Source organism: Myotis myotis, unplaced genomic scaffold (assembly GCF_014108235.1).
Source record: "Myotis myotis isolate mMyoMyo1 unplaced genomic scaffold, mMyoMyo1.p scaffold_m19_p_18, whole genome shotgun sequence".
In the NCBI taxonomy this organism is placed as follows: Eukaryota; Metazoa; Chordata; class Mammalia; order Chiroptera; family Vespertilionidae; genus Myotis; species Myotis myotis.
The window spans coordinates 30,384,011-30,398,092 of NW_023416322.1; the positions used below are offsets into that span (position 1 = coordinate 30,384,011).

The 14,082-nt window shown below is 59.9% G+C and overlaps 1 protein-coding gene across 1 annotated transcript; it reads right to left on the reverse strand.

The window, feature by feature from the left end:
* Window positions 1–295: 295 nt before the first annotated feature.
* On the reverse strand, window positions 296–13,156 carry SEMA6C (semaphorin 6C). Its single transcript, XM_036344486.1, is given in 21 exon segments — window positions 296–1,043; window positions 1,046–1,695; window positions 2,078–2,173; window positions 2,523–2,567; window positions 2,721–2,776; window positions 2,902–2,979; window positions 3,267–3,413; window positions 3,712–3,885; window positions 4,115–4,267; window positions 4,548–4,679; window positions 4,963–5,180; window positions 5,507–5,595; window positions 5,769–5,888; window positions 6,088–6,178; window positions 6,404–6,505; window positions 6,851–6,907; window positions 7,061–7,124; window positions 7,349–7,463; window positions 9,067–9,238; window positions 10,917–10,962; window positions 12,861–13,156. Coding segments are annotated over 19 exon segments (2,847 nt in total). The 5' UTR covers window positions 9,185–9,238; window positions 10,917–10,962; window positions 12,861–13,156; the 3' UTR covers window positions 296–701.
* Between the last annotated feature and the right edge of the window lie 926 nt (window positions 13,157–14,082).

Sequence of the window (14,082 nt, forward strand, 5' to 3'; positions counted from 1 at the left end):
TTCTCCAAAAATAACCTCCCCCACCCGACGGGACAAGCCAGGAAAAAGTCCCTCTTACCTCAGCCCAGAAGCGCTCGCCCCCCCACCCGGACTTCACCTGGGGTCTCCTGGGCCCGGAGCCACCGCCACACTTTTTTTTTTTTTTTTTTCTAATCTTGAGGAAACCTTTCCTGATGAACCCCGGTGGGACTGCAGCCACCCCATGACTCGGGAGGCCGAAGATGCAGGGGCGAAGGCGCCGGGAGGGAGCCCCCCGACCCCCGCCCTCTCCCCCCCCCCCACACCCCGGCGCGGGAATGAAGCGGCGACTCGGGGAACAGCTGTATTGGGGAGCGAAGGCTCCTACACGGTAGGAGGCCCTCCCAGGAGGTCCGAGGATCAGTCACGACGCGCGTGGCCCCAGCCCCGTCCGTCCGCCCGTCCGCCTGCGGCCCGCCCGGGGCCCGGCCAGGGAGGAAGCCCAGAGGGCGCGTTAAGGCAGCTCGGCTGAGGGAGGGGAGCGGGGCGGGCCGGGCCCTCCAGGAAAGCTGGCTCGCTGAGGGGCAGGCTCCGTCCCCCGCGCCGCTCTCGAGGGGACAGCGGGGAAGACAGTCAATAAATAAGCCCGAGGCGGGAGGGCCCGGCGCCTCGGGTCCGGGAAGGCCGCAGGTGTGGGGCGGGGAGGGGCCTATCCTGGGAGGCCGGTCCGCTCGCGGCTTCCTTCACAAGTTAAAATGGCTGCCGCCGGGGACGGCCAGCGGGGCGGGGGGCGCGACCGGGGGCAGCTTCGGGGGCGACCGGGGCTTCTGCAGGTCCACTCTCTTCAGGGTGCGGCCCCGGTAGCCCTCGGGGCGGCCCAGGTACAGGTGTCTCCCTGAGTCCCGGGAGGGGCCCCCCGAGGGCACGCGAGTGAGCAGGGCGGGGGGCGCCCGGTGGGAGGAGAAGGGCGGCCTCCGGCTGCCGCCCACCCCGAGCCGGGGAGCGGGGGCCGGCCGGCCGGGGGGCCTCGGGCACTGCCCGTCCGGGGGCACGTCCAGCCGCAGGGGGGGCGCGCATTCGCGGGGCAGGAGGCGGGAGCCGGCCGGCCGGGCGGGGGCGGGGCGGGGGCCGGGGCGGGCTCCAGGGGCAGCGCCCGCGGGGCCGGCGGCGGGGCGTGCAGGTGGCGCAGCAGCTCCTCCAGGGTCGTCACCTCCACCGCCCGCCCCGGGCAGCCGCGCGGCGGCGGCCTCACCAGCACGCGGGGCGCCGAGCCGCCGGCCGCGTTCCCGCGCGCGGGGCCGGGGGCCTCGGTGGCGTTGTTCCCGTTCTGGTTCCACTCCCAGGGGCCCCCCGCGGGGCGGAGGCGCTTGGCCGGCAGCTCGGGCGTGGACTCCGGGGTGGGCAGGCAGGCGAGGTCCGGCGGGGACCCGGCCTCGGGCGGAGGCAGGAAGGTGGTGTAGAGCTGGGGCGGCGGCGCGGGGTCTCCGTCCTTGGCGGGCGGCGGCGGCTCCGGGCCCGGCCCGTGCAACCGGGCCAGGCTGCGGAGGGAGAGGGGGCGCGGGAGCCCGGGCGTCTCCAGGTCCTTGCTCCGATGTCGGTGGGCGCGGCGACAAGCGCAGGAGACCAGCAGGCCGGAGACCAGGGCGCCCAGGGCGAAGGCCGCGGCCACACAGGCCAGGAGCAGCGGGATGGGCACCGAGCGGGCGGCCGAGGCTGCGGGGAGGTCGCGGCGCACGCCTGCCAACCGACAGGGAGGAGGAGGCTGAGCGGCAGGAGGGCTGGGCGGCAAGGTGCAGGTTTCCCCGGCCGCTGCCCGGCTCCACCCCGCACTCCTCGGGATCCCGCCCCGACCCTCCAGCGCGGCCCGTCACCCCCCGCAGACACAAGCTGGCGCCCGGGCTGGGGAGTCCCCCTCCCAGCTCCGGCCCCTGCAGCCAAGACAAGAGCAACCGCCAAGCTGCCCCAGCGGGAGGAGGCGGGGCCGATGCCCACCTGTGGGGCGGGGAGGCTCCGAACAGGCGTTAGTGAGCACCAGACACGGGACGCTAAAGGGCTTGGGATTCTTCCAGAACCGGCAGCCCCACACGGCACTCCTGTCCCTCCCAGCCGGCCCCCTTACCCTGAGTGTGAGCTCCAAGGGTGGAAGCCTGGGGCCGGGGGCGGGCTTCACTGGGGGGGCTGGGGGTCTCGGGGGAAGGGCCAGGACCCAGAAGCACTGGTGACAGAGACCAGGTCAGAGCCAGTGAGGCTCCTGCGCTCCACTGACACCCACGGAGCAGTTCTCCCGCCGCCCCCAGTTGGAACCCAAAGGCCCAGAACTCCAGTCTCTAGTTTCCTTGGGCGGCGGGGAAGGGCTCACCATGCAGGACGTTCAGTTACGTGTTCAAACGATTAAGCACCCTATCGCGTGCCCACCACCGAGCTATCTGCTGGGTATTTGGAAGATGCCAACCCTGTCCTATGACTCTCTCCGGGTGTCCAGGGTGCTGGTCTGCTGCTGCCATGGGCACAGACTTGAGTGAGTGTGGGATGAGCGAGGGAAGTGAAGGTGGGACAAGACTCACCATAAGCAGAGTTCCCTGTGCCAGACTGACTCCCGGTGGCTCCGTCTGTGAAGGGACAGAGGGCAAAGATGGGGGCCGGGGAAGGCTTCGTGAACAGGGATTTTCGCAGAAGGAACAAGACCCGTGCCTGCACAGTATCCGTGGCCCTCAGAGCCACGTGCAGCTATGGCTGGAGCTGCAGCCTCCCCTTCCGTTTACCTTGGCAGTCACCGTGCTCCATGGATTCCTGGTTCCCAGCTGGATCCACATCAGTCCTAGGAGGACATGGCCATGACTCAGTGCAGTTGTACATCTTGCCCCACCCCCCACCCGGGCCCTCAGCTTCCTCCTTTATGGTGGAGAACTTTCTCCTTAGGAGCCCCGGGAGCCCCTCACTTACCCACGAGGTCCCCTGATATCCACACAGCCCCTGGAGCTATGCCATCCACAGTATGGGTCCTGAGAAGCCAGACAGCTCCTACGGGAAACTGAGTCATGTGAGGCTGGGACCTTCTCCATTCTAATCACATTCCATTCACCTGCCTCTTCTACTCTCACCCTGGCCTACAGAAGGCTTTTAGCCCAGTATTCCCGTCCTATCCGGCCCAAACCCTATTCCAGACCCTGGTTCCTGTGCCCCTGCAGAATGCTGGAGGCATCTCCCCACCAACCACCCCCTGTATTTCCCCCCAATGCCTGCATTCCAGAGTTCCTGCCGGCCCAGGGAGCCCACCCAGGCAGGGCCCGGCCTCAGGCCCCTCTCACCTCCGACAGGCTCCATGCCGGGCACACCGGCTGAGAGGGAGGTAGATGATGCAGCCAGAAAAGGCCACAAAGAGCCTGTGACCTTCAGTGTCCAGCTCCAGTCCTATCACCTGCCGTGCTGTTTGGGCCGCCCGCTTCCCACTGCACCTAGGGTGAGGCCAAAGGAATCAAAGAGGGGCAGGCCTGGTGAGGTTCTTTTTCCCCTGAACGTGGTGAGAGGCACAAGCAACTAAGTATGGCTCATGGAGCTGATGTCCCCGAGTGCCCACCCTGCCCCACCGCACTGTCCGGCTTCTCACCAAGCCCCTCTCTCCACCGTAGCTTCTGCCCTATAGAAGCCAATGTTGGCGCTCCCACCCCATTCCCACATCCCCATCTACCACCTCACACCCCATTCCTGTTCTGCAGGCCGCCCGCCTGCCCGCCAAAGGCCTCATGTCCTCACCGGGAGGGGCTGTAGGCATTGATCTCTTCCAACAGGATGGGCTCCCGGCCTCCAGATTGTCCCCCTGGGGGCAGCACCTTCAGCACTGTTCCATCATTGGAGCCAAGGAACAGGACTGTGGTGTTACGATAGGGACCAGCCGTGCCATCCACAGCTACCTGGGTCAGCAGGGCCCTGGAGAAATAAGCCTTAGGTCAGGGAAACCCGCTAGTGGAAGCTTGGTGCTCCAAGGACAGCCCATGTGTCCTGGTCCCCACTCCTGGGTCCTTCCCCAACCCAGCGTTGCCCTTCCCTTCCACTTTCAAGGGTACTTCCTCCCGCCACTGTGATTTACCTGGTGGGGTCAGAGAAGGGGAGTGGCTGAGATGGGAGGGTAGTGGTCAGTGTTTTTTTAGCCCCATACCTGCTGGTGAGGGTAAGGAGAGGCTGGTGGGTGGCAGGTGGCACAGTGGGGTCCAGCAGTGGGTGAGCCTTGATGAAAGTCAGGACATCATCAGGGAGATCTCGAGAAGAGGGGAATAAGGCAGCTACACCCACTCCTGCACAGGATCCTGGCCTGGTGGGCACATGGGAAGGGGCAGCCTTAGGGCAGGGAGCTGGGACGTAGGCTCTGTGCTGCCCACACACGCTGCTCCTAAACATGACGGGTAGCCCTTGCTTCCCCTCCACACACTCACACTACTGCTTCCCTTCCCAGTTGCAGCTTGCCAGTCCCACTGCCAACACACCACAGCCTCCTCCCCAGGCACTGGACACCTTTCCCTTTCCTTACCACCCCATTTTAAGAGCAGACACTGCTTGATTCTGACCCAAAAAACCCACCCCATCCTGGGTACCTGGGGGAGGGGACCCTGTCCTCAGACACGGGGGTCCAGGCCCCATCCGAACTCCTCTGCTCCTTGAACTTGCCCTCAAACCCACGTTCAATATCATCCAGGTAGAAGGCACAGACTGCAGAGCCAGGGATGCTGAGGAAGCCAGAAAAGGATGCGGGCTAGGTGTTAGAAGAGACAGCACAGCTCCTCCCAGATAAGACATGGCAGCTACCCTTCATGCACCATATTAGGGGGCAGAGCCTGAGAGGGTGGGGTGCCCTCGATGCCATGCTAGGAGAAAAAGGATGGGCAAAACAGCAACTGGTTTTGAATGGAATATCCCCTCACTGACGCCATCAGTAAACTTTGAAAAAGGCGCTTGGATGCTGGTAGGGCAGGGGACAGACTGGGCCACATTGGTTAGTCTAGTACCAACCTATTGGTCTGGGTGCTGAAGACCCCAAAGAGAGCAGGGCGGCCATACAAGTTCACAGGCCCAGTCAAGGCCTGTAAGACGTCAAAATAGAAGGCGGCATCCCCAGGGACAGAGCAGTTGAGCCGAAGCTTCAGGAAGGATGTCCAATGACGGTCTAAGGCCCGCGGTGAGCCGCCCATGTCACGCTTACACACACGGGCCACACGGGAGAACTGTACCTGAAGGGGGACAGTCGGGGACAAGGGGAGAACAGTGAGAGACAACCTCAGGGCCAGCGAGATGAGAGGAATGCAGTGAGTTAGAGCACCAGGACACACATGTTAGGGATGGAGCAGGAAGGGTATGCTGCACAAGGTCATTCTGGGTTAAGGATGAGGGACACAGCAGGATATGGGGGCAGAGAGCTAGGATTACTCCAACTTGGGGGCCCAGAGTAGGGGATTGCATTGTGGAGACCAGGCTCAGGAGCTGTCCCCTGACTCTGCCTTCACAGGATCCAGCAGAACCCTCAGCTACCCACCCCAGGTGCCCACCACCTCCTTACCCTCCCCAGCCGGGTGTCCTCCACGGAGACCTCTCGGAAGAAGAAGTAGACATGGTCTCCATGCTCCAAGGCATGGACAAAGTGTGGCTCTGGGGGGGAGTGACAGGAAAGGGTAGGGAAGAGTATCAGTACCTGCTCAGAAACTCCTGGCCCCATGCAGCCTCTCCCCTCTGCATACATGGACACTGCCTGCTCCCTGCCACGGTCCGCCCCATGCACCTCCTCCCCAAGAGCAGCCTCCCTCCCCCAGGCCCGCCCTGACCTCGGAGCCACTTGGAGTCGTACTTGGCTGAGCGGAGTGGGGGCTGAGGGCCAAGGCTTCTGTAAACTACAGCGTCACTGGCCTGGAAATCTGCAGCTGTGGCTGAATACAGGCTGCCCTCTGGAGGGAGGGGTAGGGTGGAGTCAGAGGATCTGCATTCTGGCTGTTCTTGGGCCTCCCACACCCCTACCTCAGTCTGACTCTGCCTCTACCCCAGCCCTCCATTCAGGAGCATGGGGGAAAGACCAAATTGGGAGAGGGGCTAAGGTGGGAGCTCCCTCCAGCCACATGCCTGCTTCTCGCATGCCCAGGTGCTCACCTGCAAAGACAGCTACATTGGACTGGGTGGCATCAAAGGGGCATCGAGCCTGCCCACTCAGCTCCTCACCCTCCTGCTGCAGCGAAGTTATCTGGAAACAGAGGGAACAGGTTCTTGGAACCCTTGGGGTCTTAGAGTCAGGCTCCATCGCCTACTTCCTCATGTCCCCTTGCTTCCTTCCCCCACCCCTTCTGGACTGGACCCCTGAACCCTGGGCTCTCCCATTCCCCCACCCCCACTGGTCTGTCCGCAACAAACTGTCCACTTGCGTTTTCCTCCCATACCCATCCTGACCCCCGCACTCTCGCCTTTGTACCCCATAACTGCGGCACACGGGGCTGAATGAGTTCGTTCCACAAGCAAGGAGTGTCTGCGAGTCCGAGGGAACGAGAACACGAATGTAGTTGTAGCACTCGTCCTAGAGAGCACAAGCCTCTATGTCAGTGACAGGGTCCCTGGGACTGGGACAGGGGGTCACAGGAAGTAAGTCCACTCCCCTTGAACAGTCAGATCAACGTGGGGTAAAGTTCCAACTAAGCTATTCACTAGCCCTTGGCCTGGGCAAGTCCTTCATTGGAGCCTCACTTTTCTTTTTTGTGAAGCAGTGAAAGAAGCTAAACACCATTCATTCTCTTTCCTGCACATTTTCCTCTGGGTCCTGAGATGAGGGAGTGGGTAGGAAATTGGGCACAGTGCGAGACTGCTAGGGCAGAGCCTGGAGGCAGGGTGATCTCCTCCCTCAGATTCTCCCTCCCCTCCTCACCGTCAGCTTCCCCCGCACAGCGCAGTTCTCCACGTCCTGGCTCCTCCATGTTAGATACTGAAGGGAGAAGCGGGAGAGGGAAAATCGTGGGGCAGCCCGGACCCCGCCTACATAGTGCTTCTTTTGGATTCTTTTTCCCACCCCCTTGACTCCCCTTAGACCCTCCCCAGCCTCATCTCTGTGTGCACCTCCTCCCAACCAGCCCCTCACCTTGTTGGGCACCAGTCCCTCCCCTTCTTCTTGAGCTTGTAGATCGAAGGAGAAAACATGATCCCTGAGGAGACAGGTAAAGAGGATCAGAGACAAGCCAAGGCACCCACCTGAGCTCCTTAGTCCTACCCTTGTCCACGTTCAGCTGCTCAGGGACAAGCAGTGCCAACCTCCTGCTCTCTACCCTCCCCCTTCCTCCATGCCTTGGCATGTGTGCTCTGGGTCCCAGCATGTCCATGTCCCAGGAGCATGTGTGTCAGCCCCGCAACTGTGCCGCTGCTAGTTTACCGGGCAGCCACTAGCAAGGTCCGGTTCAAGGTCAGAAATTTCTGGAAGTCCAGCCCAAGTTCTGCAACCACAGCATCATCCTCCAGGCCCCGGAACCAGGATAATGGGGAAGTACCTGGAAGGCACAGAGAGGTGGGTGCTGAGAGCCAGCCAAGAGCTGACACACTCCCTCAACACCCTCTCCAACCAGATGAAACCCAGCCACGGACACAGTGGATATGTGAGATGAGTTGTGAGGCATTAATTAAGTAACCTATTAAGAAAAATAATACCAGCTAACTCTGAGCACTTAACCTCTGCCAAACTCTGTGTTAGCATCTTAGGTGCATTGTCGCAATACAACAACCCTATGAGGTAGGTACTAATGGTGGTCCCATTTTACAGATGAGTAGCTTGAGGCTTAAAGACATTATGGAATTTGCATAGCTCATTTACCTTGGAAGCAGCAGGTACCTGGATTCAGCTGTCAGGCTCCAGAGCTGAGCCCAGTCCCTTCTTGGTGCTGCCTTAGGGCTAGTGATTCTCTTTTGTGTCCACAATGTACTCTGTCCATTCTCGAGCGTTTACTCACCCATTTCTCCCAGACCTCTCTTTGCACCCTTCCCTCAAGGCCCCTCACAGGCCACCTCAGCACTCCAAGGTTTCTGCCTCCTCTGACCAACTACAGCACTCACCTGACCTGATCATGGAAATCACAGTCATCAGTACTCAAAGGGAGTCTAGAGTTCAGGGGTAGATGGTTTAACATTTGCATAGTGCTTAGAACTGTGTCTGGCACAGATAAGTGGTTGCTATCTTATCTATCCCCTAGTAGTTATTCCCAATAACCCGAGTGCAGTTCCTTCATCCTTAAAATTACTCTAAACAGGAACCTGAAATAGATAAAATTCTCAGAAAAAGTGGGTTTATGGATTCCCTCACAGTAGGACATGGGCTTAGTAATAGTATTGGTACAAGTGGTGGAGAGGGACGTGAAAGGTACTGGGAACCACTGAACTAGTCCCAAGCCTGCCTTTTGTAGCTAATGATAATGGTAAACACGTAGAAAGCATTCACTTTGTGCCAGATAGCCCTTGCACTTTACACGAACTACCTAATTTAATCCCTAAATAACTCTATGAGGTGGAATACTATTATCTGCACTTTGCAGATGAGGAGACTGAGGCAAAGAAAGGGTAAAGTACTAGAGCAAGGTCACATAGCTAGTGAGCAACTTAGCAGGGATTCCCACCTGTTCAGGTTTGGCCTGCCTGAGAGTCATGTTCTTAACCACCATACGATGCTGCCTCAAAGTGAAGAAAGTTGGCCCAGGAATGAGAAGTGACTGAAGTGAGGTGCCAGCTCTCTTTATCTGTTTGCTCCCCTTTGCTGGTCAGGCTCTGAGCTTCACTGAGGCTGGGAGCCTTCCTGCACCTTGCCTCCCACACATAGGTCTCAGTGTTTAATTTATTTTAATTTTTTATTTATTTTTTATTGAGTTCAGAGAGGAAGGGAGAGAGAAATAGAAACATCAATGATGAGAGAGAATCATTGATCGGCTGCCTTCTGCACGCCCCACACTGGGGATCTAGTCTGCAACCCGGGCATATGGCTTGAATGGGAATCAAATCGTGATCTCCGGGTTCATAGGTCAACACTCAACCACTGAGCTATGCCGGCAGGGCCTCAGTGTCTAATTCCTAAGCTCACATCCCAAGAGTGTGGTACTGGGCACTCACCTTGCAGGTCAGAGATCAGCAGAGGGAGGGGATCCCGGGGAAAGGTGGCCTGGGTGTGGGGAAGTGAGAGCAGCAGCAGCAGGAGCAGCAAGGGCATGAAGTAGGGGGCACGGGGCATCCTGTGCGGGGCAGCTCAGGCCCCAGGGGGTGCCCCCTCACCCATATGCTGGCCCTGAAAGAGGACACAGAGAACAGTGGGGGCAGGGCCCAATTCTCTCCACCCTGGAAGCAGGCAGGCTCCTCCCCCTGGTCTATCCCCAGAAGACCCTAGGGAATGGGGGAAAGAACCCTCTCTCTGGCACTGCCTTCCTCCAACCAACTGTCACTGTCACTCAAGGCCCTACCCTCTCCAACTGGCCCAGGCTGGCTGGTGCGAGGCCTGCCTGCATGACCCCAGGTAAGGACAGGACACCCGCTCCCCTCCCAGCCTTCTCACTCAGCCTATCCTCACTCCAGACTGGGCCTGGGACATTCAGTAGATGACACCTCCTGGCCCCCCTCTTGCTAACCCCTTCCCAGCTATAATTAGACACTAAAGCCTTAAAATTATAAATAGTGACTCCTTGGCACTGGGAGGAGGAAGAGGGCACCATGTCTGACTCCCCCTACATGTCAGACCCCCAGGGCACCCTGGAAGCACCACAGGCACTGAGCCCGGGCAGAGGCAGCTGTGAGATAGCCACTGTCCTCTTTAGGGTTGAGGAAGAGCACAGTTGGGGAAGGTAGCCTAAGGGTCATTGTCCCGGTCTAAACTCATGTTTCAGGGGCCCTCCCCATTGCTAGGGAGAAGCTGGGGGGGGGGGGGGGGAGTGAGGGGAGTTGCTGCTGTCTTAGCCAAAAATGAATCTGCATCAAAGCCAGATCAGAGGCTAAATTTAGCTCTGGCTGCAGCTGTCTGCCCGACCACTGTGCCCCTTCCCAGCCTCTCTATCCCCCTGCTCCCTCCCGGCTCCTAAGAACCAGTGCTTCTACTTAATGGGGGGAGGGGGAAGTGCAGACACACCCCCTGTGAGGAGCCAGGGATAGAAGGGGCTACACTGGTGAGGAGAAATGGCTGCACATGTCCCTCTTTCTCTTCCTTCCCCCTTCGGGCTACCTCAAAATGGAAATATAAATTATTCAATGACAGGCAGGCAATCATAGTCCAGGAAAAGAAGGGCAGGGTGGGAGGGATGGTGAGACAACCTCCCTTCCCACCCATCAGCTTCCCCTCTCTGACCCACAGTGGGAGGTGTACACCAACTCCCTGCCTCCCCTGAAATTGAAGTAAGGGTCTGAGCAGGTTCCAGAAATCAGGTCAGAAAGGGTGAGAATCCTTTCTTTTGTGAACAGACAGCTACCTTTTACAGTCCTTAGTTGCCCATCCTGCCATGCCCCCCGAGCTTCCAGACCCAGCCCATTCCATCTCCTCAGCAATTCCACTCTTGGAGCCAGGACCCAAGTGTACCCACCCCCACTCCAGCGTCACTGATGGGGAGATTGACGTCAGATGGGGTCTCGAGAGAGCTCGAGGAGGGGAAGGGGTAGTAACGCCTAGATGACACCCCTCCCCGGAGGCAGAGCAGTCAGCTAGCTAACGACCCTCTGGCGCTAAAAAGCCAGGTCTCCCTCCCCCACACTTCCACCATGTTTCTGGATGCTGGGACTCCCAGGGGAAGAGGTAGGGAGGGACACAGATTGTCTCCTATCCTTACCCTCCTGCCCCCGCCCCAAGTTGCCCTGGGCAACAAGTATCTTCACCCAGGAAACAACTTTCATCTGTGGCAAGTGGGGAGAACATCCAGACCCTCTCTCTGCCTGCGCCCAGGCCATGCTAGCTTCCATCCCCCGCCCTCATCACCTTTCCTTACCTGGGTGATGACTGCTGTTGGGGTTTGAGGATAGAAGACCTTTGACCTGATGGAAGGAGGGACAGAGGAGGGAAGAGACTGTGTTACTACACCTCCTTACCACATCCCTTAAAAGTAAATGTGAATATTCAGAAGTCTAGTGAGACTAGGATAGAGATGCTGGGGTGTGTGTGTGTGTGTGTGTGTGTGTGTGTGTGTGTTGACATTGAGCTTGGTTACGAAGGTGCTGGCAGCTTCATGCCCAGAGATGTGAGGGCAGGGGCTGGGGGCTGGCTCCTAGTCAGAAACTGCTGAAACTGCAGGACCAGTCTTGGGAAAGAGGTAACTGGGAGAGTTTGTGGGGCATGATGACCACTTCCACGCTAAAACCCTCAGAATCCAGCAGCCTTCTTAGCAAAAGCGCCCTAGCTGGGGACAATAGAGGCTAATTTGCATCTCATTTACATGCTCTTCATTTCTAGGCAAAATGTTGATATCAGGCATCCCCATCCCCTTCCTTCTTCCCTGAGCGAGCAGGCCATGCCTCCCTCTCACCCAATCTCCTTCCACCCCACCCCCCACCTCGGTCCAGCCTCTGAAAACACTTGGTTGGCCTTTGCATGGGCCCCTAGACTTAACTATGATATAGCTTTAAGAGAGCTTTCCTTAGCTGTTTTGGGGGAGCAGCATCTGAGCAGCCTGGGGACAGGCTTATCCTGCTGGGACCAATCCCAGCTGCTCCATACCCCCATCTGAGGCGATTGGGGGAGGCCTGGCCGTCTTTTCTCCCCCTCCTCTTCCCTTGCTGGAAAGAGGAAACAGCCTTTCTCTCCTCTCCTGGCCCCGAAGCCACCTCTGGGGAGTGGCCGAGGTCAAAGCCAGAGTCTAGCGGGGGCTGGGGACGAGATGGAGAAGGGGAGACCGGGCTGGGGACAATAGCAGGAAGCCCTCCGGCTGGCCGCCCGCCCCAGTCCACCTTCCTCTGAGGGAGCGGGGGGGCGCGCCGAGGAGCCTCGCGGAACAGACGCGTTCGCACCTCCAAGACACCTCCCCACCCTCAGCTCTCAGCCCCCAGCTCACACCTACCCTCCCTCCCGCCCAGCCCCCAACGAGGACAACCCAGGTGTCCATCGCCTCGCATCGGTGGGCCCGGGGCCAGGGGCTCGACGTGTCTCCCCCTCACTGGATCCGAGGCTCCGAGAGGGGCGGGTAGCAGAGTCTGGGCCGGGACCGGGTCCCAGAGCCACGTTAGCGGGAGGAGGGGCTGGAGGGGCCTGCAAGCGCAGACCAAGCAGGGATGGAAGCGGGGGTGGGGGAGCAGAGGCGGGTCTCCGAGGCCAGGGAAACAGGGTCAGAGGCTGGGAACCGACGAGGGCGGGTCCGGGGCCAGCGCCGACCCGGGTCGGCAGGCTCGGAGGCAGTCACCAGCTCGTCTCTCCTCCTCGGGAGACCTATGTCTAACAAAGCCCCGGACAGAGTGGGGTGCGGGAAGGAGATGGCTCTGGGACTGATGTTTCTGGAGGACCCCATTCCCCGACACTGTGCCGGGGCCAACCCCTTGGGCGGTGCAAGCCCAAGGACAGAGGTGCAGCCGTGACACCAAGTCCGAAACGACGCGTCCCCCCTTCCCATCCTCGCAGGGGCATCAAGAGGACCTGGTTTTACGCGGGTCACGGAGCCTTAGTTTCTCTGATGGGGAGGCAAGGACCAGGTTTTCCACCCTCCGCACAGTGCGCGCCTCAAATCACCCATCTTCGCGCTCCCCAATTCAGAAGACAGGACTCGGTCGGCAGAGGCGCCCAGACCCTGCGCCGACCGTACAGTGACGCGCTCTACAGCCCCCTCCGCGCACCCCAACTCCACCGACCCTCTCAGCCAGCCAGGCACACCGCGCACTGGCATCTCCCGGGTGCCTCGCGCACTTAGGAATCTTGCCTCCAGCCAGCCGCGCCCAGTCCTCCCTACCTCCCTGCAGCCCTGTCCCAGTTCCTGGGTACTTGCTCCGAGATCCGAGCTAGCGGGGTCGAGAGGGCAGCGGGCGGGCAGCGGCCCCGCACCGCGCCGACTTCGCGATCCGTCGTTGGGGTTCTGGCGAGGTGTGATGAGCGTAGGGGTTGGACGGAGCTTGGATCTGGATTCCCGGGCGCTGTCCAGTCCCGCAAGCCCAGTCGCAGCCCCCAATCCCGCCGCGGGTCCGCGGAGGAAAACAATGCGACCGCCGGGAGGTCTGGGCCGGGCCCCAGCAGCCCCTCCCGCCTCCCGGTCGGACCCGCCTCCGGTCCGCCTCGAGTTCGCCGCAACGAATCGGGCTCACGCAGGCTGTCTAGACCCCGCCTCCTCGACACATTCCCACCAATAGGCCTCCTCGGGGGCGGGGCTCCCGGAGCACCGCCCAGTGAGAGGCCAGGCCGGGAGCTGAGCTGGAGACCAAAGCCAAGCTGGAGCTGAAGAGACCCCGGGCTACTGCCGAGAGCCAGACAGAGGAGGGGTCACACGTCTTAACGCAGAGAGGCCCTGGAAAGAAAGAGCCGCTGGGAGGAGACCAGAAACCCAGGGACCTCAGCCGGGCTAGGCTGTCAGAGCCGGCGGGACCCTCCCTCCCCTCCTTTCCTCTACAATGGCTTTGGCTACCCTGCTCCCTGGGGAGTCTCCCGCCGCCAACTTTCTGTTCGTCTTCTCTAGTTTTTTGTTTTGTTTTGTTTTTTTACCTCAACCCTCTTTTTTCCCCCCATGTGCCTCCTCTGGTTCCTCCTGACCCCAATAAGGGAAGACTGCATGCACTCAAGGGCTTTAGGCCTGAGACAGGAAGAAGGTCTTCCTAGTCCCCATCATCTCCTCCCCTCCCACCTCTACTGCCACAGCAGGACTAGCTTGGGCAACTAAGCCAGGACCTAAGGAGCCAGGATGCCAGAGTGGCTGGTAGTCAGGCTACTAGTTGATGGAAGAACACAGGTGAGTCAGGCTAAAGCCAAAAGAAGAGAGATGTGGAGATCAAGACAAACCGAGTCAGAGAATCAGAGGAAAAGTGACCAGCTGTCCCAATTCCACATAGCCTTACTGTCCCCAAATACAGGGTTAGTTATGTCCCATCTTTCCTCAGAGAACCCTGAACATCCCTCCAAACAGCAAAACTGAAAACTGCTCCTTCCTCATCCCCACCTTCCATAAAGACCCTTTGATTCTAGCC